The 22,907-nt window shown below is 44.2% G+C and overlaps 1 protein-coding gene across 2 annotated transcripts in view; it reads left to right on the forward strand.

Annotated features, from left to right (window-relative positions):
• Positions 1-7,673: 7,673 nt before the first annotated feature.
• The window catches only part of PTGFRN (prostaglandin F2 receptor inhibitor), a 78,311-nt gene continuing 63,077 nt past the window's right edge, over positions 7,674-22,907 (forward strand). For both annotated transcript variants that reach the window (XM_082220479.1, XM_082220480.1), the window contains exon 1: positions 7,674-7,805. In XM_082220479.1, the coding sequence (XP_082076605.1) occupies positions 7,751-7,805 (55 nt within the window). In that variant the 5' untranslated portion in view covers positions 7,674-7,750. The remainder of the gene's footprint in view (positions 7,806-22,907) is intronic.

Below are 22,907 nucleotides of genomic sequence, written 5' to 3' on the forward strand. Positions count from 1 at the left end.
GCATAGTCCTGATGGAAGAGAAAAGTTTCCAGCAGGAGCTTAAAAATGGAAACAGAAGGCACCCACTGAATCTTTGTTGGCGAGGGTGTTCCACAATATTGGGCTGATGACATGAAAGGATCTATTTCTTGTGGCTACCAGGCGAGCCTTGCCAGCTTGGAGAATGACCAGTGATGCTCCTGCAGAAGATCTCAGGGACTGACTTGGGATATAAGGTTCAAGCTGTCCTTAAGGTACCCTGGACCTAAGTAGTTCAGGGCTTCGCAAATAAATACAAAGACCTTGAACCTTGCTCAGTAGAGGATGGGCAGCCAGTGGCAGCTGCTTTAACAATTGTGTCACATGTTCTTGCCAGATGCCCCCATCAGCAGTCTGGCCCATTGCATTTTGCACCAGATGGCGCTTCCGAACCAGGCCCAAGGGCAGCTGTGGGGAACATGAGTGGGGCGAGGGCTATTGTGCTCATTTCCTGCTTGCAGGGTTCTGATAGGCATCTGTTCTGTAAAAGCAGAATGCTGGACTAGATAGGTCTTTGGTCTGATTCATCCGTGCTCCTTCACTACCTGGATACATGTCATAGATCTAAAGGGACAGGGAATCACATTTGGGTCACCTTAGAGTGATGGGAGGCCACCGCAGATAGGAGTTCAGCTTGGCTGCTGTTCCAAAGTGGCACTGCTGCCCACTACTGAAAAGCATCCAGAGGAAGGTGAATGATGAAGCCGCCAGGCTGGACCAGTATTGAGCCACGCCAAGCCCCTGGAGCCCTCAGTCAGTGCCCAACCTGGCTGACAGCTGGGGCCAGGCCTGCATCCAAAGAAAACTTAGGGGTGTGGGTGAAATGTTTCTCTGGGAAGTGCTTTGGGGATCCTGTTTATATCTAAATTTCAGGGTCATAAACTGTGAGTGCACACACACATCCTTTCAGCTAATTCTTTATTCTGGACACTCTCCTGAGTTATGCCTGAAGTAACTCATTATCCCGGTGCAGAAAACGGGAGATTTCTTTGGGCCAGCAATTAACAGAGGTGCTCGTGGAAATGTAACTAAATAAATCTGCTGCAGCAGCAACAAAACAATAAAACAGTATCTAACTATCATACATGAAAGTCAAATTGGATACTCCCCATTGAAACAAACCATTGATCACACATTTACTGTGAACCTCATAAATAAATATAGTGGTGTTTTTTTTAATGGGAAAAGGTACTTGACTGCTTTATGGTTTTTTTTAGGAAGTCTTTGACTTAAATCTGACACCTCAGATGAAAGCTTAAATTGCTACAAAATGGAAATTGTGGGGAAAATGGCCTAAATCAATCGGTGTATCAGTCCATCAAAAATAAGGCAAGAATAAGCAACATGCAAATGGAGGACTTGAAGCATGCAAAAAGGAGCAAAACTGCAAAAGAAAACCCGTCTCTTCAATAGCTATATCTGCATGATCTGTGAAACAGCCTCTGATTTCAGCATCTTTCAAATAAAGTGAGAGAGAAAGAACACAATAGGCTTGATTTTTCACTGTTTAGTATCTGGAAAAGTAATTGACTTTTGTGTAAACTGAGTGCAGTGCCATTGTGTTGTAGCTATAAAGTACCTCTGTTTTACAGCTACATATCTATGAACTCTGAATATATCTAATAGTAGTTTAAATTACCTTCTGGGGCACCTTTTTCTGATGATGAAAAGTTCCGTTTGTTTTATGGATTTGAGGCTTATTTGTGGAAAGCGACAAATAATTTCTGCTACTACTACAGAATCATAGAATTGTAGAGTTGGAAGGGACCCCAAGGGTAATCTAGTCCAACCCTCTGCAATGTAGGAATCTCAACTAAAGCATACATGACAGATGGCCATCCAACTTAAAAACCTCCAATGACTGTTGAACAGCTCTTATTGTCAGACAGCTCTTCCTGAGGTTTAGTCGGAATCTCCTTTCTTGTAACTTGAAGCTATTGGATCAAGTCCTACCCTCCAGAGCAGGAGAAAACAAGTTTGCTCCATCTTCCATGCGACAGCCCTTAAGATATTTGAAGATGTCTATCATATCTCCTCTCTCTCTCCTCTTTTCCAGGTGAAACATACCTAGCTCCTTCAAGTATTCTTCATAAGGCTTGATTTTCTGACTTTTGATCCTATTGGGTGGCTACAAATCCACCTAACAGTTACCTTGTCCAACCTGCATTTTACCAGCTTCCTCACAAGAATATCATGGGGGACTTTCTCAAAAGCCTTATGAAATCAAGATACACTATGCTCACAGCGTTCCCCTGATCCACCAAGCTTGTAACTCTCTCTCTATATATATAAAAGAGAGAGGTTTGTCTGGCATGACTTGTTTTTGAGAAATACATGTTGGGTCTTAGTAATCATAGTATCCTTTTCCAAGTGTTCACAGACATACCGAATTATCTGTTCTAGGACGTTTCTTGCTATCAGTGCCAAGCTCATCAGTTGGTAGTTACCCAAATCCTCCCCCCCTTTATTACTACTACTAGTAATAATAAAAAGAAGTTGGTAGTGGTGGCTGGTCAGGAACTGATACAGCAATAGAGCAAAAGTTTTGTTTTCTGTGGAATTGCTGTTCTGCTGCAGGTAGAGAAGAATAGCTGTTCTGCGGACGGAGTATGTGCTAGCCAGTTTGCAGAGAAGGGCACAGAGTTTTGATGAAAGAAACAGCATTTGCTTGGGCAGGAGTGGGAGGGCTGAGCAAGAACTACTACCATCCAGAAGAGTAGTGTGACAAAACTCTAACATTACTCAGGCATGATCAGGCAAAATATAGACTGCTGTTGAAGTTATGGCTAATTAACAAAGGGAGGTACATCCCTCTTGCTTAGGATTCAGCAGCCACTGACACAGCGCTGCTTGCTGTGCAATGAGAGCCAACCTTTGTGATGGAGGGAGCTGCTGAGCTGAGCACTAATGTGTAGAGAGCAGGAATAGCTAATATGCCCTCCAGATGCCTTTGGACTCCAACTCCCATCAATCCCAACCGGCATGGCCAATGGTCATGGCTGATGGGAGTTGTTGTCCAGCAATATATGTAGGGCTCCTTGTTGGCCACCCTAGCATGGAAAGAAAGTTGAGACTGAGAATAAAGAGAGAGTTTCTGGTATGCTCACCAACTTTGTATTTTCAGGACAGCTGGGATTCCTTTTGAATTAAAATTAAAATTTAATATTGGACTGTCTTGACTTGACGTTCCCCCCCCCTCCAAATGACACTTCTGGGATTGGTGTGTGAGAGATAGTGATTTCCAATGTCCTAGGTTGTAATTGTAGTTCCATGAAGTCACATTGGAAGCGAATTCAAAGATTCCGCCGCAGGCAGAACATCCAAGTGAAACCAGGAAAACAATTTAAATAGGAGCAACACAATTTCTCAAAGGGGATTGGCACATTCCTATCTGGATGTAAATTCCATATGCTTTCCCGCCATATATCAAGATACCAGTACATTTAAGACATACCTTGGTTCTTGAATGTAAGTTCGTTCGACTTCCAAAATGTTCGAAAACCAAGGCACGGCTTCCATTTGGTGCAGGCGCCCTGGAAACAACAGCCGGCAGCCGCATCGGACGTTCGGCTTCTGGAAAAGATTAAAAAAACGGTACAGTTACTTCTGGGGTTTCGGCTGAAATGTTTGAGTACCAAGGCGTTCGAGAACCAAGGTTTCACTGTATTAGAATTACATACCCAAACTCTCGTCCATGAATTAGCCACATAAAACAGCAGTCCTCACCAACCTGGTATTGTCCATAAGTTTCGGAAAATAGCTCGCATCAGCCAGCCCATTTGTTTTCCTAAACTGCCTGCAATTTTCAGGATCCCATCCCTGGATACCTTTTTAAAAATTGGACTTACATTGGCCACTTTTCTATCCTCAGGTATGGAGGCTAGTCTTAGGGACAAGGTTTTTTTTTTATTGTTAGAAAACCAGCAGTTTTACATTTGAATTCTTTAAGAACTTTCAGGTGGATGCCATCTGCACCTGGTGATTTGTCTGTTTCTATTTTGTCATTGCGATCTAGAACTGCACCTCTTTTCACCCCTGTTTGTCTCAGTTCCTCAGACTTCGTTCCCGTGAAAGTTGTGTCAGGTTCAGGGAACTGTAATTTAAAAAGTTTTAGAACATCCTGCCCCCACAATAAATTCTTACCCTCAAAATAACCAGGTAGAGAAGCCTTCAATGGCCATGCTGGCTGGAGCTGTAGTTCAAAACATCTGGAGGGCACATAGGCGCCGACTCCATGGGGCTTGAGGGGGCCCGAGCCCCCTCAAAAATTCGTTTGGGGGGCTCCGCCCCCCCAATAATATCCGGCGCCCCTCCAGCAGAGCGCCATCGCCACCCCTCCCCCAGCCCAAAATGCACAGGGTCGGGCTGCATGCCTCCTACCCTCCCTCCCGAGCAAAAGCTCCACCCAATTTCCTTTGGAGCTGATTAATAGGTGCAGCACGCTCTCCCCTATTCGCTCACGAGGAGGCGTCGCCACTTTATTTGCATATTCATGAGCTTATTTATTATTCATGAGCTTTCCCAGCCCCCCCCCAATATTTTTTATAAGTCCGCGTCCCTGGGAGGGCACCAGGATGGCAAAAATGAAATTAAGTTAGAAATGGCCCACCAATGCTTGCTACACACAGAGAGCTCTCACCTCCTTAATTATATGCATTGAGATCCATCTTCTGAATGTATGTGCCTCCATTTTTATCTTCCAAAGGCTAGCTCAGCTCACATGTAGGCAGTAGCATGCAGGTTTTGCCATATAAATGCCCTGGAAAACAGAAATATATTGAAATTGAATTCTTTTTTGGGCTGTGGTTTGTATTTTTACAGCCGTTCAGGGAAACAAGGAAGCAGTAACAATTATTTTCCAGATGACCCCAGGTGGTGTTAAACCAGCATACCTTTCCTTCATCAAACCTGTGGATTAAAAATGAAACTCAAACAGCAAACAACCACCCACAGTAATTAAATCAACGGCATCAGTTGCCTGATCTGAAAAGCAAATAGCCTCGCCTAGAATTCAAGAATGTTTGAGGCTGTAGGCCAAAACCTACAACTCTCATTTATTGTGTGGTAAGAGGAGATCAATATCTAAACAGCTGAAGAGCATTGCATAAGGCAGTTATTATACCAATATATTTTATAACAAAGGAAAGCACAGTGTCACACAATAGAGGACATACTCTTAACATATATTGGCTCTGGGTCTGTTTTCATAAATTCCTCATGAGGGTTCTTCATAGCCCACCTTCTCATTCAAATAGAAAGAGCAATGACTCTAGCTTTTAGATGTAAAAAGTACCTTATTGTGAATTATCATTCCCAGTGGTTGTTAATGTTTATGGTACTGGAGGTGTTTTGGAAGGCCTGTGAAGATGTGGTGGTAATAGAATTGACTTTCCTTAAATGGAGTGACATTTTGTCCATTACATTGATAACACTTGTAGATTAACACTCCGGTTTCATTTTTTAAAAAGACATAGAGAATGTCATGGAAGGCTTAGAGGCCACACTAGTAAAGAAACTAGACAATAACTTTATTGTCTCTGTCCAAACAAAGAACAGCATTGGGATCCTCCTGATTCCACCCATACGCTGTACAGTGGTACCTTGGGTTAAGTACTTAATTCGTTCCGGAGGTCCGTTCTTAACCTGAAACTGTTCTTAACCTGAAGCACCACTTTAGCTAATGGGGTCTCCTGCTGCCGGAGCACGATTTCTGTTCTCATCCTGAAGCAAAGTTCTTAACCCGAGGTACTATTTCTGGGTTAGCGGAGTCTGTAACCTGAAGCGTATGTAACCCGAGGTACCACTGTATCAAAGTCTAGTGCCACCTACTGACTTCATTGTATAATTACACTATCCACACTTAACCAGCAACGTATGGTTGACATTGAATTTCAATGTAGGAATTAAACAGAAATGGGGACAAGACAGAACTTCTCAGCATTCCTGGTGGCTGGTGACCATGGGACAGAATAGCAGTAACTCAGCACCACCTAATAAGACGACCAGTCCCATCTTTCCAGATCATAACCCAGGAAGCCAGCCCAGAAGGATACTATAATAGATAACATAAAGCACCACTGAAATATTGCGAGGCATGTTTGTGATTTGAGGAAAGGATTTCCTTTAAAAATCGAAGATGTTTCTTGCATCCCGGGAGGCCACTTTGGTGCTACTAACGCAGTGGTTTGACTTCACCCCCGGAGGCGCACTCCATTGTCTCTCGGGACTGAAGGATACCAACACCTATGTGATCAACCCTTTTCCCTGATAGGTGTGTGTCTTGCTGTGAAGAAATCAGTTTTATTGTTTTCTGTCTTTCATCGCCAGGGGAAGGGATTTAAAGCCGTCAGAGCAAAAGGTGCGGAGGACGTTTCGCCGTTCTTGCTGCGACTGGGAAGCAGGTGGCGCCGAGAACCCACCCTTTCTCAAGTGGGAAGCGCTTCCCGTGGAGTCTGCCTCTCTGACCAGTAATCCCCAGCGTGTCCCATAATCCCATATTGCCCAAACACGGCCCCTGAAGCGGAGAAGCGGGGGGGGGGGGGCACTCGTGCGCCCAAAGACGTTCCCCATCTCACTTCCTTGCCCCCTACATTTCAACTGAATTTACTTTGCAAACGAGAGTGCGTTAAGGCTGCAAACCTAACCCACGTTTCCTGGGAACCAGTGGCGTAGCGTGAAGGGTGCAGGGGGGGGCCGCACCGGGCGCAACACCTGGGGGTTAGGGTTAGGGGGCGCAAATCCACGGGTTAGGGGGTGCAAAGTACTTGCCTTGCCCCGGGTGCTGACAACCCACGCTACGCCACTGCTGGGAGTCAGTCTGACTCCGGAGTCAACATGCTTTAGGATTGCGCTGCGAGCCATAAAGCCCTCCGCGCGACGCTGACAGGCGAGACAGGACCCTTCGCCTCTCTCACTTCCAATGTGTGGGACTATTTCGGGCTACTCGATTTTGAGCCTCTTTGCGCGCTTTATCCGCCTGAGCGGCCAACTTCCTTCCTCCCTTCCTTCCTCCCCGCCTTCTTTCTTCTTCCCGCCTGGTTTGAAGGGCTTCGCTTTCTAGTTGCCGGCACTTTGTTCCCCCTTTCGGGATCCCAGCGCCGAGACGGAGAGTGGAAGGGGCGGGATTTGGCGGCGAGCGCCGCGCACCGGCCGAGAGCGCGCGCCGGGTGCGGGGCGTGCCGAGCGAGGTGCGGAGGTTGCTCGCTTGTTCAATGCAATGGAACTAGTGGATGGCTTCCCTCGGCCGGGCTGAGGCGGCGCGGGGAATCCCTCGGCAGCGCCGTCGGAGGACAAGCCGCTGCTGCCGGCTGGCGGGGAGCGCAGCCGCTTCACCTCCTCCTCCTCTTCCTCCCCTTTAAGGGGGTGGGGGCCGGGCCGGCCTTCCCTCGGCACCTGTGGGAGGGGGAGCGGGGCGGGGGCAGGGAAAGTTTGTCCCTGTGGTTGGCTGCGCGGCCGGGCTGAGGAGGGGGACGGCGGCGACGGCGGAGACTGAGGCGGGCGGCTCCCTCGCTCCTGCCGGCTCCCAGGGCAAGCCAGCCAGCGGGGAAGAGGCGGGCGAGGGCTGCTCGCTGCTCTGTCTCGCGCTCGGGTTATTATTGCTTTGTGGCCCCAACCCCTGTTGGAGGCTCCGCTTGAGCTGAGGGGCTGCTGGCTCGCTGACCGACTTGGGGGGGCTCCGGCTGGCTGGCTCTCGGCGCGCTTCTTGCCCGCCCCCAATTCTGGACGCAGAGGCATGGGGCACCGAGGGGAGGACGCGCCCCTGCTGCTGCTTCTCCTGTCGCTCTTTGGTGAGTCCTTGGAACCTGGGGAGAGAGCGGGGTGGGTGGCAAAAAGAGGGGTGGGATGTGCGAGTGGGGGTGGGGGGCGAGAGCAAGGGAGGGAGACACTAGACGACGTGAGGGCGATGTTAGCGCGACTCGGGTGGTGGGGATCCTGACCCGACCTAGCTCTGTTGCGGGATATGAGCAGTGCCTTGGGTTGTTGTTTTTTTGGTCTTTGTCTTTTTTAAAATCAAATCATCAAGGGTTGAACTGTAGGGTTGTCTGCTCGAGAGCCATGTTGTGACCCTTTGTAGCCTGGAAAAATATACCCGCGCAAGTTGTTAGTGGAGGAAGGCACTCTGCCCATGCTTGCAGGTCTCTCACCCCCCTGTGCAGGACCCAGCTCTCCAGTGAAGTGACCCGGCACACTTTTAGAGTCCCAAGTGATTTATCTGACTGGAGGAGGCAGCCCTACTCCGTGACCAAAAATGAGACCCCCTCCTCCCCAGTGCCATATTCCTCTTATGTCCCCAAAAAACATTAATGCAGCTTTAATCTCCACTTTATAAGCGGGTGTTAAAAGACTGGAAACAGATCCACTCTTGTATTCTTCTTCATATCTCTGTCATAGCAGAGGTAACTAAACTCTGTGTCTAATTCCTTCCTAAATGTAGCGGGAGGTCTAGTTTTTTGTCTAGTCTCATGAATAGAGAATGGTCACCTTTGGGGGGATAGGATGGCTGGCTTTAGCGGCTGCCCTTTAAGGTGTGAGTTCATTAAATCATTGTGAACTTCTCTGTCTAAAGCTTTGGTACTTTTAATGATTTGGGGGAAAGGCGTCTTCTTACATTGTTCATATACGGTGCTTAGATTAAACCTTTCACAGTTTCCTTCAGTATATTTTATTCACTTCTTATTTTGGAAGTTGCCATGCCAGTGCCTCCAGCAGTTGATTTCACTTCCTAGTTCTTTCTATGACACCTAGTTTAATGGAAACATGCTTCTGCTGAAATTTGCCCACATAGCTTTGCAGCATTAAAGAACTAGCATTAAAGAGTTTTGCATGCATTGGGTGTGTGTGAGAGAGAGAGTGTGTGTGCTCTGGTGTTCAGAGGTGTTCTGGTGTTCAGAAGTGCTCTGGCGCTAATTTTAGTGTTGTTAATTTGAGTTCTGAATATACCATACTAATTAATGCATGGCACATCTATAATTGCTAAAAGTTTGTAGACTCTCTGGAACAGCTGCCCTGGTGTGTTTTCCGGTGCTAGACTAGGAGTGTTCCATACTTGGCTTTTGGGCTCTAGTGTTTGGAGCACTTCAGAACAACACATTTTAAAATAAGAACCATGTGTGAGAGAGTGAAAAAACCTAGAAAATATAGAATGTAGAGGGATTTTTAAATGAGACTGCTAGTGCATCACAGCTTAAAGAAAAGATATTTCAGAGCTTCTGTAATTAACCTATTAAGATATTGGTTATACAACGCAGTAAAGTTTTATAGAAAAGCTTTAGTGTTTAACATGTCAAGATTTACAATAATTTTATTGGCTTAAGCAGAGGGTAATGGGAATGCAGGCCTTGGGGTGCATAATGGAAGAACCATTTCTCTTAAAGATTATTCGTTATCTAAAATCATTTCTTCAGTACTTAGATCTTCATCAAAACTGAAGTTCTTGGTATTTTCATATGCAAAATATTGGATTTATTATAATCTGGACACACCATGTTTCATGTCTCCATCCTCCTCCTCTAAAATGAAATGGTTTAAATAATTCCTTCACTTAAAATATTTAGTGGACCTGGTGTTCATGTCTGTTTAGTTCAAAGAAGACAGATCTGCCCTTCATGGCCTAGGGCTGTGTACATATACTAGTTTTGTGGCAGACTTGCTTGTTGACCCAAGTTTGTCCGAATAAAATAAAAAGTAATGGTGTTGGGCCCAATGGTTTGTTGCCTTTTTAGAGAAAAGGGGACACGTGGATGCATATCTGAGTGCTAAACTTACTTCCTTGCAGTTTATTTCCCCCTCCCCATTTCACTCCGCCAGCTGGCCTCCAATAGTGGAAGTGAGAGGGGCTATGTGAGACTCACAAGGCGGAGGTGGTAGAGGGAAGAGACTACAGACAGGTAAATTGCAGTTATAGGAAGGTTCATTTTTCCTTAATCTGTGTGTCCCTCTTGATCTAAAGATAAGACTAGTCCTGATGTGAACAGACCTGGGTATCATCACATATAGTGTGATAATAAAAATGCTAGTTCCAACATTCAGTTGTGCATGTGGTACTGCCCAGTAGAGACGTAGGTGGCGCTGTGGTCTAAACCACTGAGCCTCTTGGGCTTGCTGATCAGAAGGTCAGCAGTTCAAATCCACGCGACGGGGTGAGCTCCCACCTTCTGCCAACCTAGCAGTTTGAAAGCACACCAGTGCAAGTAGATAAATAGGTATCACTGTGGCAGGAAGGTAAACAGCATTTCAGTGCACTATTGTTTCCATCACAGTGTTTCTTTTGCGCCAGAAGCAGTTTAGTCATGCTGGCCACATAACCCGGAAAGCTGTCTGTGGACAAATGCCTTCTCCCTCGGCCTGAAATTGAGATGAGCGCCGCAACCCCATGGTCACTTTTGACTGGACTTAACTGTCCAGGGGTCCTCTTCTCTTTTTTTTTTTTTACCTTTTCACTGCCCGCAATGCTGATGGAAGATCACTTGTTTTAAAGTGCCCTTGTATTAACGTTGGCTACAGAGAGAAGGCTGTAGACAAATATTTTTAAAATTATTTCTCTCATTTTTGCATGATTGTACAGTGGTAATGACGCGGGTGGCGCTGTGGGCTAAAGCCTCAACGCCTAGGGCTTGCCGATCGAAAGGTCGGCGGTTCGAATCCCCGCGGCGGGGTGCGCTCCCGCTGCTCGGTCCCAGCGCCTGCCCACCTAGCAGTTCGAAAGCACCCCCGGGGGCAAGTAGATAAATAGGTACCGCTTACCAGCGGGAAGGTAAACGGCGTTCCGTGTGCAGCTCTGGCTCGCCAGAGCAGCGTTGTCACGCTGGCCACGTGACCCGGAAGTGTCCCCGGACAGCGCTGGCCCCCGGCCAATAGATGTGAGATGGGCGCACAAACCCCAGAGTATGTCAAGACTGGCCCGTTCGGGCAGGGGTACCTTTACCTTTACTAATGAGAGGCAAGTTTGTTGGGAGTTTGATTCTGTCTCCCTCATATAAGTAAATAGGGTACAGGCAACCTGCCATTTATGCGCGTTCAATTATGTGCACGACCGTGCATGCATGCATTGCACCGAACCTGGAAGTGTTGCAAAAAGTCACCAAAATGTCACAAAAAGGGGGTAGGGCAGGGGTGTAACAGGGTGTTTGTAGGTTTTTCTTGTGGTGTTTCAAAAATACACAATTTCACTGATGCGTGCAGTGCCTCAGAACATGTGTAAATGGGAGGTTGCCTGTATCAGAAAATGTCAAGCATATTTAGTTAGGCCTTGTGTCTATGAAGGTTGAAGTTTAGGGAAATAATTTGCTGATATATTTGGAGAGGTTTGGTATGGCATGTATAGGGGACATGACCAAAGGTCTTTCCTGCTATCGGGGTAATTACCTACCGTAGTTATATATTTACCAAACCAAGTAAGTGTACAAGGAAACGCGTTGCTATTTCTGCCTTCAACAGAGCGTGTCTTCTAACTATGGTTTCATAGGGAAACAGCTGAGGTACATGTCTTGGGAAGGTGGCTGAACCTGCTGATGGCATGTGGCATTGCATTCTGAGCATGAGCGCTTCAGTCTTTAGTTTACCTTTTAACAGCATGAGAACTGCAAGAAAAAAATTAAATACCCACAAGTAGGTCTGTTTTGCCAAACCACATGGAAAGCCACCTTGCAAGTTCTTATGCAAGTTGTGTGTATTTGATCTGTAACCTGAGCAAATGTCAGCCTTTCCAGTCCTAATTAAGATAACTGTTCCATTTAATTAAAAAACTGCTTCTTTCTTTTGGTGGGAAAGGGCTTGAGGGAAAGCAGGTGACTCATGTTGTACCACAGCAAGAACATTCCCAATCAACATTCAAAATCCCCAGGTAATCAATATTTGTCTTCCATGCCTCAGAAGTTCTTGCATTGCTTTTTCTGTCTAATCTCCAGTTCCTGGCTAGCATTAGGGATCTTTCAGAGAGCTTCATTTCATGTCCATTGTTTGCAATGGCTTGCATTTCCAGCTGTTTGATTTCTTTGATGCTACAACAGTTAGTAATTTGAATCAAGGTTTAATTCAAAACCCTGCAGTTAAAGGCTTCCAGTAATTAGTTGCTTGTCTGCTTGTAATCATGAACCTCATGAAACAGTGTTCTTTGCAATGCAATTATAGTAAAAAGTCAAAGCAAGAGAGAGTGTAAAGGGCTTTGCCCATTAGATATGCTATTTCACTGATCAATACTAGAAATGAGTATGCAGAGGAAAGATATGGGGAAGTCCTGATGCTTGAAAGGATTAAAGGGTGAAATTAATATGTGCTGAGTTACCTGTTCTTTTCCAACTGCCAGCAACCTGATATTACATTTTCCTCATTCCTCTGTGGTAAAGAATAAAAACAATTCTGCTCTGTCATCCAGCACTTTTAAGAGTAGGGTTTGCCCAACTTGGTATGAAAAGAGAGAGTTCCAGTGTGGCTTTGCTTCACTGAGATCAACCACTTTTTGCATGCTCTTGCTCTTCTCCTCTGTTCCTAAATTTCAGAAGAATTTAAGGCTCTGCAAAGTGATTGCATCCAGGTGGATGGTGCAGATATTTTTCACACTAATTATTTCCCATTATTGACCATTACTGTTGTTGGCATCCATCTGTCTCAAGAGGGAATGGAGTATGCCTCCAGGGGCAGAGTCAAACCACTGTGTTAGCAGCACCGATGTGATCTCCCTGGGGTGCAAGCCTAGGCAGGGTGTATGGAGGTCCTGGGCTACCCAGACAACAATACCCTCTTTCTTGGCCACTCTGATGTGTGGAGAGCAGAGCAACATGTTTGGCACCAGCTTGGCCACAGGGGTTGCCAGAAGGAGATGTACAAGGTGCTGTCCAACCACCTTAGGGACTCAGCTCGGGATTTGTGTAGCCTTTTCTTCTCCTGAAATATCTTGCAAGCCAGCAGAGGTTTAGGATAAGAATTTTCCTTCTCCTAAATAGGCTGTCTTCCCAGGTTGATGAACCCCATCAGCCCCTCACTTCCCTCTATAGCACATGCAGAAACCGCCCTCTTGGCCATTGCACCCATTATTGCTCTTGTCTGCTCAGTCTGCTGGAGCTTGTCTTCACATGCAGGGGAAGTTTCTAACTCGCAGAGGGTTTGAAACCTATCAGCTGCCCATCAGTTAGCCAGCTGAAACCATTTCCTGGGGTGTGGCCACTGTTGCATGCTGACAGCTTCTAGGAGCCCCATCTGAGAGCTGAGCACAGTGTGGGGACCCAAAGTGAACAGACTACTTCAGAAGGAGCATGACATGTCCCCCACCAGAAGTACTACCCCTCCCCTAACTTCCCAAACGCAGGTGAAATCCATACTTCAGATAAATTGATGTAGTCCCTTCTTGCTGCTTGTAACAACTGTCTGAGCAGAATACACACGGGATTTCTGTTTTGATATTTAAAATATATATATCGAGGCTGCAAATTATAGAATTTATTTATGCACATGAAGCAGATAAAATAGTCCTATCTCATTTGAGCAACAAATACACTTTTGACTGTACAGTTCACAAGATGAGCTTGAATACTAAGAGCGTAGAGAGAATTGTTGGTGGCTGACTGCTGTCTATGGTGCCACTTTTGGATACTGTTTACTATTCTGAAGCATTCAAGAAAAGAATGCCTACAAATTTGTAGAGTGATTAAAGTGTTTTAGACTCCTTTTTCTGGACTTTGTAGATGGTTGGACATGATGGAGGTTTACAAAATTGTGTTGGCAAGATGATGGATAGTGTTCTTCCTCTATTCTGTAACCTTGGGGTTGCCAGTTGAAGTTGAATTGAAACACTTGCCAAAAGTACTTCTACGAGTATTTAACAAAATACGTTTTCTCCCATGAGATGCAACAATGGCTACTAGCTTACATGGCTTTAGACAATTAAACACATTTATGAAGGATTGGCCTCTTAATGGCTGTTAGCCTTGAGAGAGCCATTACTCTGAGAGGGTGTGTGCTTCTTTGAGTATTAGATGCTGGTGCAAGCAAGAGAAGACAATTATCTCCATTCCCTGTCTGTGAGTTTCTGGAGATATATAGCTCACCAGTATTGGAGGTACCGGTAGTGGAATTTTGGTCTCGAAGGAATTTTGGTCTCATCTAGTAAGACAGCTTCTTATGGAAAAGCATTCATTCATTCATTCATAAAATGTATACTGCTTGATTGTAAAAATCAACCACCACCACATCAAAGTGGTTTGCAAAAAGTACTTGGAACTCCCACAGAGGGGGGGAAATTCTTAATTTAGCAGTATATAATTTTCTGTATTTTCTATATCCTTGTTGATATCATCGTTTGTCTTAAACACTATCTTTGCTGAGCCCTTGTGGGTTCAGTTGATTATTGATTTAAATTAAATAAAATGCCAGTGTGACTCCATGCTAATATCTCCAAGGACACAGTGCCCTTAATAGTTTCATATTGCTATAGTGAAAGCAGCTGAGGCAGTTTGTTAAATAAGAAGTTGGGAAAATGCTAATGAATGAGAAATGATGGATACAGATGTGGAGAGCATATCTCTTCTAAAACTATGTATTGGAACAAAGACTCATGCAAAACATAGACAAGTCTAAAGCTAATAACAACTTTTATGCACATCTGGCAAGTGAAGAACTGATAAAAAATGTGTTGCGGATATAGGATGCAAAGTGCTAATAATCAAGGAAAGCAGATACAGGGTATGTGTGTGAGAGGGGAAGATACTTGATGGAGAATGTACTAGGTTTAATTATAATCAATGGATTTACTTACACTATTGGTTCACCCAATACTAAGTTGAAACTGAATTTTGTCTTTGACCTTCTCACAGTGCCTATGCTGAAAACATCTGAAAATCTAAAGAGGATCACATTTCTCTGATAATACTTGGCTTGCTGCATGAAATTTAGCATCCTTGTGTCTGGGGGGAGAAATGCCACTCTGTGTATTGCCATCAATGTTGTGATCTGGGACTTGAACTAGTCTGACCATGTACTCTCACTTTTACTCTTCTTGATGCATGTTTTAATATTCATTGTGGACTTGTAGTGCAAAAGGAAATTAACCTGTGCGTTGTCCACCTGATCTGTGTATCGGGTTTCTTTTCTTGTGCTTGTTGTTCATTTGCACAATCTGCAATATTAACTGGCCCTGTACTGTTTCAGTAAAGTGGGAGGTTTTAATAATGTGTTTCTCCATGTAAGAATCTTTGTAAATTGGAGAAAAAATGAAGAATACTATATAGGAAGGCAAGAGTAAAACTGCTCATGTTTCTGGGAGGGCATAAGGTGGAGGCCACCAAATCTTAGGTGGGCTTTTCGGCACAAGTTATTGCATGAATATAGCTGTTCTTATGTTTTGACAGCAGATAAAGGGTAGATTTCCCAATACAAATGAACTTCAGGTTCTGTGAATCATTGAAGCTCAGGTTTGATTTACAGTTTACTGCAATGTTAGACACTTTTATAAAATGAAAATGGTATTGCGAGTGAGTCTAAAGAGATTGCATAGTTCTTTAGAGCTGAGAATGAGGAAATAATTGAGAGCTGCTTGTTTGAACAGGGAATTCTATCTTGGAGGTGTGAATCTGCGCTGAAATGCAGTAAATGGCCAGGATGGGCTGACGGTTCTAATTTTGGGGTTTGCACAGTCAGCTTTGTAGTAGGACTCTGTGATCACAACACAGTGCTGAGTTTCCATGAACAGAAAATTAATATTTTGTGGTGGTTTATCACATTTTAAAAATAAACGTACTGTAAAGGTAGACTTCTCTGAGGCAAAGTAAATGGGCTGCAATGTAGGGTAGAGTTTGAAAGATGACAAGCCAGGTTATTCAGCCACTATTGACACACTTGACAGGCATGTGACTCTAAACATGTCTGACTACTACTTAGTTGGTGCTCAAGGAATAAGCTCTTGTTGAAGCTGAGTATTTGTGGGGATGCTCAAATGGTGTGGTAGGAGAAACTCATCCTATTGCAATCTTGGTCCTGCTCTACCAGGTGGCAATTTGCCAGATACTGGTTATGATATAACACAAACCAAAACAAAGGAGTTAAACGTGTAACTGGAATTGTTATTACTGGGTAGAGGAGTGCCCTTGCAAGGTGCTTGGGGAGCAATGGATGCAAGTCAGCTTTACATGGGAGGTGGGGGGAAGATGCCACCAGAGTCTGTGGCATTAGTGACTTAGCCTTCATGAACAGGAGGAACAATGCCTCTGCTTCTGCTATCTTTCCTGAAGCAGTTCTGGGGTAATATGTGTGTGTGCGCAATAGGACTCTGCTGCTTCCTCTTCTGCTTTGTCTTCTAAGCCTCCTTTAGGAGACAGGTTCAAGAGAAGGAGTAACTGATGGATATACGAATGTCTAAAATGCCACTTAACTCCTTTTACTTCCTGAAGGATTTGGGGGGAGCAAGTAGCATGGTCAGGTTTGGGGAAATAGGCTAGCCTCCTCACTTCTTTTCTCTTTGAGACAATGGGAGGTGAACAGTGTGAGGAAGAAGAAGTAGAGAAATGGTAGTGAAGTATTATTTGCCTGCCTGTCAAACTTGAGTTTTTGACTAGATCTTAATACTGAAGTATGCTCATAACTGGGAATGACAATTCTGTGCCACGGAAGGATTTATTGCTATGTGACATTCTTTCCATCCTCCTTCACCTGCACCTCTTCTGTTATTCTCTGCTTAGGCCACCTTTAGAAACTTTTGCTGCTGCAGTGCAGTCCAGTAGTGTATGTTCTTTGAGAGCCGTGCTTCAAAGGACCATCTCAATTAAACACTCTTTTTATATATGTCAGCAGTCCCAACTTCTGACCCTTTATGTAAGCATAAACGTAGTGTGAGAGTTGACAGATCCAGGTGGAACAATTCCTGTTATCTCGGTAGGTGGAATTGCTGTTAACTGCGTATCCATAAGGACCCAGATGAACACTCTTCACATGAATACTTGCTGCGGATGGTTGAGACTGCTTGCGTAGAACAAAACTGTCATATGAACTGGTCCCAAAGGAGTGAACATTCTGTCTGAATTGCCATCATATGAGGCACTAACTTGCATATTTAAAATTGGTCTTGGCACTCTATTTATAACAGAAGTGCAAAACCTTTTGTTGTCACTGTCAAGGGCTGCAATATGTCAGGGTGTGCATGCCAGACATGGGTGTGGCAAAAGCCAGTAGTGGTCAAGCCAATCTCTTCTCTTATCTTTTATCTGCTCCCTTTCTGGACTGTATCATTCCTACTCTTATATCTGGGGACGCGGGTGGCGCTGTGGGTTAAACCACAGAGCCTAGGAGTTGCTGATCAGAAGGGTCGGTGGTTTGAATCCCCGCAATGGGGTGAGCTCCCGTTGCTTGGTCCCTGCTCCTGCCAACCCAGCAGTTCCAAAGCATGCCAAAAAGTGCAAGTAGATAAATAGGTACTGCTCTGGCAGGAAGGTAAACGGTGTTTCTGTGCGCTGCTCTGGTTCGCCAGAAGCGGCTTAGTCATGCTGGCCACATGACCTGGAAGCTGTCTGCAGACAAATGCTGGCTCCCTCGGCCTATAGAGCGAGATGAGCACCACAACCCCAGAGTTGGTCACGACTGGACCTAATGGTCAGGTGTCCCTTTACCTTTACCTTACTCTTGCTAGAGTCCAGGGAGAGTGAGGGAGGTGGCCCTGCTTGCTGTAACTAATGTTCTGGGTGGAGAATGCAAAGCAGAAGAGGGTCTATGTGGTGAAGAGGAAGACAAGAACCCCAAAATGGTGCAAAACACAGAATTAACCACAAAACTATATCTGCAAGCTTGCAGTCTAAATGGAAACACGAAAAAGGGGGTAGGAAAGCTAATGGAGAAAGAAAAGAACTGTTTTTTTAAAAAAACATTTAAACTATTAAGAGGGTCAACAAGTAGATGGTGCTGAGTTTCTGGAGTCTTATTTTGAATTTACAACCTCTGTTTCAAAATCTGAATTGCATTCAAATTTCAAGACTTGAATCTGTATAGAGTACCTAAAACAATTTTTCCTCAAATGCAACTTGAAAGGCGATATTACGGTTTGTATCCATGTAACAGTTGGAGGAAAGCTGGTATTCCAGTAATCTGACTTAATGGTAGATTGCAGCAAGTGTTGACAAATGTTGTGTGCTCTCACTTCAGTTTTGCTCATGATAACTTGCTTTGTAAACTTCCGTAATGGCAGGGACGGGACGGGGCAAGTGCAGGCATATCTCACTTGGATACAGCAAAGTATTATGCACAGTGGATGCTTAAGCATTTGGCTGGCATAAGGCCCATTAAGCTCAGTGAGGTGTGAGCTGGCAGAGCAGCTTCTGATAGCACTCTAAGGGCAAAATGGGGAGAGAGCATCAGTGGGATACTGCTGTTGTGTGTGTGTCAAGGACATTGCACTTTTGGTACATGGTTCTAAAGCAGTTCAGCCAAGAAACACCTTGGTTATCGAATGGCAAACCCAGAAGTAAGTGTTCCAGTTTGTGAACATTTTTCAGAAGCTGAACTTCCGACACTGCTTCCACTTGAGTGCAGGAAGTTCTTGCAGCCAATCGGAAGCTGTGCCTTGGTTTTTGAACGGTTTTAGGAGTTGAACAGATTCCCGGAATGGATTAAGTTCAAGAACCAAGGTACCACTGTATTATGGAAGAAGGGGTGTTTACAAAGATCTCTTCTTTACCTTATCCATTGTCTCCCCCATATTTCCTTCAACACCATTAGAATATTCAAAGAGCTAAGAGGGGCAGGATTACTACACACCTTTTTACCCCAAGACAAGCCCAGGTGGCAGATGTAGTACCATTCCCCAGTTAACGTCAGTTGCTAACTAAGTAAATAACACTATTTTCTCCTCCTCCACTTGAGTGGGAGGGAATAGGAAGGGGAAAGGAAGAAAATTGGTAGCTCTCAGCTAAGTTTTTTTTTTTCTTGGGCAGTGGAAGACATCAAGAAAGGCAGGAAAGGTTGCACCTTGGTAATAACCAAGTGCACAGATGGGTGTGTGTACCTTCTTGCTACCCCAGGTCCTGGAAAGGCAACCTTCCTCTCTCTGTGTATTATGCCAATACATTTATTCAGCTAACCAACATCACAAAATGGGGCACAAGCTTTTGCATTCTCCAGAACTCTGCATAAGGCCAGATGGTTAATGGTCCAAGGGGAAGAGAAAAATTGGCTGGTGTCCAAGTTATCCGAGTCTTGTAAACGTCTTAAAGCGGAGTGTGGGAGGAGGTAGCAGACATTCAAATGAGGCTCTTTAGGTGCTGTGCAGGTTTCACCAAGGGCTTCTGGGAAGGACACATAATGGCAGATTCCCCATCTCTACTATTAACCATCTTGCATTGTGATGGTTAACTTTGCTTGGCATACCAGCAGTAACAACTATGGCTTGAGTCAAAACAGCTACTTCAGCTCTGGCAGGGAGTTTGGGCTAGTTTAATGGGATTTTTGGCTTGAAACAGCTGACCTCAATTCTAACTGCAAGCTGCTTTTGAACCTCCTCTCAGTTTTAAAAGCAATTTGCCATGCATCATCAGGTGGTTGCAGAGGTTGTGGTTAGGCCACGACTCCAAAGAACCATGCGGGTGATCGGAGGGAGTTACAGAACGCTAACTCTGGTGTTGCGTTATATGGGATCTTTTGTTTCATTTGGCTGATGGTGCAGTTTTGCTTCAGAAAACGGTTAATGTGAATTAAATATATGGTTGAGTAAATAAAGGGTGGCTTACTGCAGGCATACAGCTCCTCTGTGTCTATATATAGTACTCTTAGAAAGGACTCTCATTTTTTAAGCTTCAGAAAGAAAGAAGTCTGTCATGGCTTTCAGTTGGAGCTCATGATAAACAATTGCATTTCCTGACTATGATTTGACTTGTAGTTTGACTTGCAGTTTGAACTCTGTCTGCCATTATTAACTGGAGCGCTTCCCTAGATAGTCTTGGCAGAACTGTGAAACAAGTGGCTTTTATCAGTTCGTTCTGAGTTTTAAAAGGGGGAGTGGGTTCCAGGGAATCGCAACTGACAGAAGCAGCAAAGGTGTGATGCTAATTTTAAATTGTGTGCTGGCTTCCCATAACACACATTTTCTAATGCAATTGGGTTCGAGTGATTAGGAACACTTAGATGACTCCTGGTCTGTGTCATATTTTCTTCCTTCAGTTGAAGTGTAAGCAGTGTTGAGTGTGGGGATCTTGAGTAGAGAAGAGGTGGGGCAGAGGTGGTGAACACCCTATCCATTGTTGGTCTGCTCCAAATCGATCTCTTCCATACAGCTTTAACTCCATGGAATTCAAAATCACCTTTGAAACGTGGGGTTAAAACTATGTGTGGCATTATGGGGGTGGACTTGGAGCAGATAAAAGGAAAGGGTTAAGGATCTCCATTGTCACTCAAAATCCCAATCTTCAAGGTTGCCTTTCTTTTTTATAACGTTTGCCCTTAATGTTTACTTTAGCCCATTGGTCCCAGAGAAAACAGGATGCTCAATTCACCCCTTCCCCAATTTGCTTTTCTTTAAGAAAAGCACAGAAAGAAAAGCAAGTACCAGGGCTTTGCTGTGCATATTTGCTCATAAAATGTTTCCCCAAATCATTTGGAAAACAGTGATTTTGCATTTTTGATTGGAAATTGTGCTACTGTTGGAGTGGGGGTTGGCAATTAATCATTGGTACTAAGGTAACTTCTGTTGGCATGATCCTGTATAAATTCAGTGTCTTTATTTCTCACACGGATGAAGTTTGCATTCAAAATGTTGCAGCTTATTCCAACAAAGGATGGCCCTTCCTTACGACAACACAGCAGATCTCCCTGCAGCTGCAAAATGAGAATGATACACACCTGGCAACTCTACATGGAAGCACAGGCTATATGGGGTGTAGTACAGAGGCTTTTGTTTGCAGGGTCAGGCCTACAGCTGCTTTCTTGCTCTTAGCTTAGAAGCACTGCTGTTTAGCTCAAGATGACTAGGTGTGTTCACACTGTATAACTGCCAAATGGAGGGGGGGGAGGAATTATGCACCCCCTGTGTAAATAAATCTGCTGATTTCTATTAGCATTTTAATGTTCTTGTTTTGCTCTTCTGCTTTATTCTTTGTTCATTTTGTTCACTTTTGATGCAGTTTAACGAGCACTGTAGCACCTCCTGGAAGAGATGGGGAAATGAATTAAGCCTGCAGTTTAGTGCTAATCTCTTGATTTGAGTTCTGTTGTTCCACCTAGACATGTAAATGCACTAAGATTTTCTTAGTGGAAAGTAGCATGGTGGGCTCAACTTGAGAGATGAGCTGTAAATGGACCCGGCTGTTGAGAAGTGCAGGCCATCTGTTCTCTGTGAAATAAAACTTGCGTAAGGTTTCAGAGATCAGGCACTTGAGGACTGAGTCAGAAGAAAGTAGTCCCTGTTCACAAAGTGTTTGAAATATTGCTTTGCTTGTATTGTGATAATGGTCTTATTTATTAGTTTTGGGGACATTTATTAGCATAAATGGAAGAGTAGCGATTTTCTGAGAACTATAATTTAGGGTTGGCATGTGTTACTATAGTTTGCTTAGTAGAGTCTCTTAAGTAAAAGAAGTTTAATTTGATCTCATCCCTCTGTTCCATTTTGTCGAAGACTTATTTGAATAGACTGCTTTATTTAAATGGATTGTAACACAATCTTACAAATGTCTACTCAGAGGTAGGCCTCGCTGAGTTGAATGGGGCTTATTCACAGGTGAATATAACGAATGGATCTCCTAGCATGTTTACACGTGTATGCCTGAACCCATCTTTTACGTGCGTGTTCACAGAAGCACTGTATCACTTTGGGGGATAATAATGTATTTATACCCTGCCCATCTGGCTGGGTTTCCCAGCACTCTGGGCATCTCCCAAGAGAATATTAAAAGCACGATAAAACATCAAACATTAAAAACTTCCCTATACAGGGTTGTCTTCAGATGTCTTCTAAAAGTCAGATAGTTGTTTATTTCCTTGACATCTGATGGGAGGGTGTTCCACAGAGTGGTGCAACTAGAGAGAAGGCCCTCTGCCTGGATGTTACTTGGAGGTGATTATGTACCACATACAGTAATAGAAAAGGACTCAATTACTTTTAAAATACTAACGTTGTTTTGCTGGCTTGGTGGGAATTAGCAAATGCCAACAAATGCCAATACAAACATATATAGAATATATATTTACCCAAAATGGTGGACGGTTAATAAAATGGCTTTGTGGCTTGAAGTGTCAGTTCAGGGGGGGGGGGCGGGGATAGCAAGATGGTCCATTGCTACAAATTGCACAGGCAACCCAAACCCATTTGGCCTTGCCCATAAGCTTGAATGGTTTCTATCACAGAGACTGAGAGAGGTGGGGATATTGTTTTATATTAAATGAGGTAAGCACTAGAGAGCCAAGCAAATTGCAGCGGAAGATACCTAAGTGCGCCAGGAAGAAAAATCTTGAATACAAATGACTGCAGTTTGGGCTGGCATGAGGTTTCAGAGACAGCAAGATTAGGGCAATGAGAAAGAGATAGAAAGGAGATACTAATAATTGCTTGTCCTGATGAAGGGAAGCTGGTACCTTGTCATCCTCATCAGACGATGTCATCACACTCATCACTGCAAACAGATTTGTTGTAGTCTGCATGTGACATTATGTCTAGATAACTATCCCAGAAATTCTGACTATAGCCTGTTGTGAGTAGCTTATAAATTCTAGCTTAAATATTTGATAGGTCTTGTGGCAAGGATGACCTTTTAAATTCTTTATTCATAAGAATTAAAAATCCTTTCTGGGTGCTTTCACAACTTGAGCATAATGCAAAGCTAAACCTGATTAGTTTTGTAATATTGGGAAATTCCACAAGATCAGTATCTTACTGGGAAGATCACTACCACCCGAACTCAGTACTTATGTGCATTCCATCTTTC

The sequence above is a fragment of the Podarcis vaucheri genome (genome assembly GCF_965113315.1).
Source record: "Podarcis vaucheri genome assembly, chromosome: 4".
NCBI classification, from domain to species: domain Eukaryota; kingdom Metazoa; phylum Chordata; class Lepidosauria; order Squamata; family Lacertidae; genus Podarcis; species Podarcis vaucheri.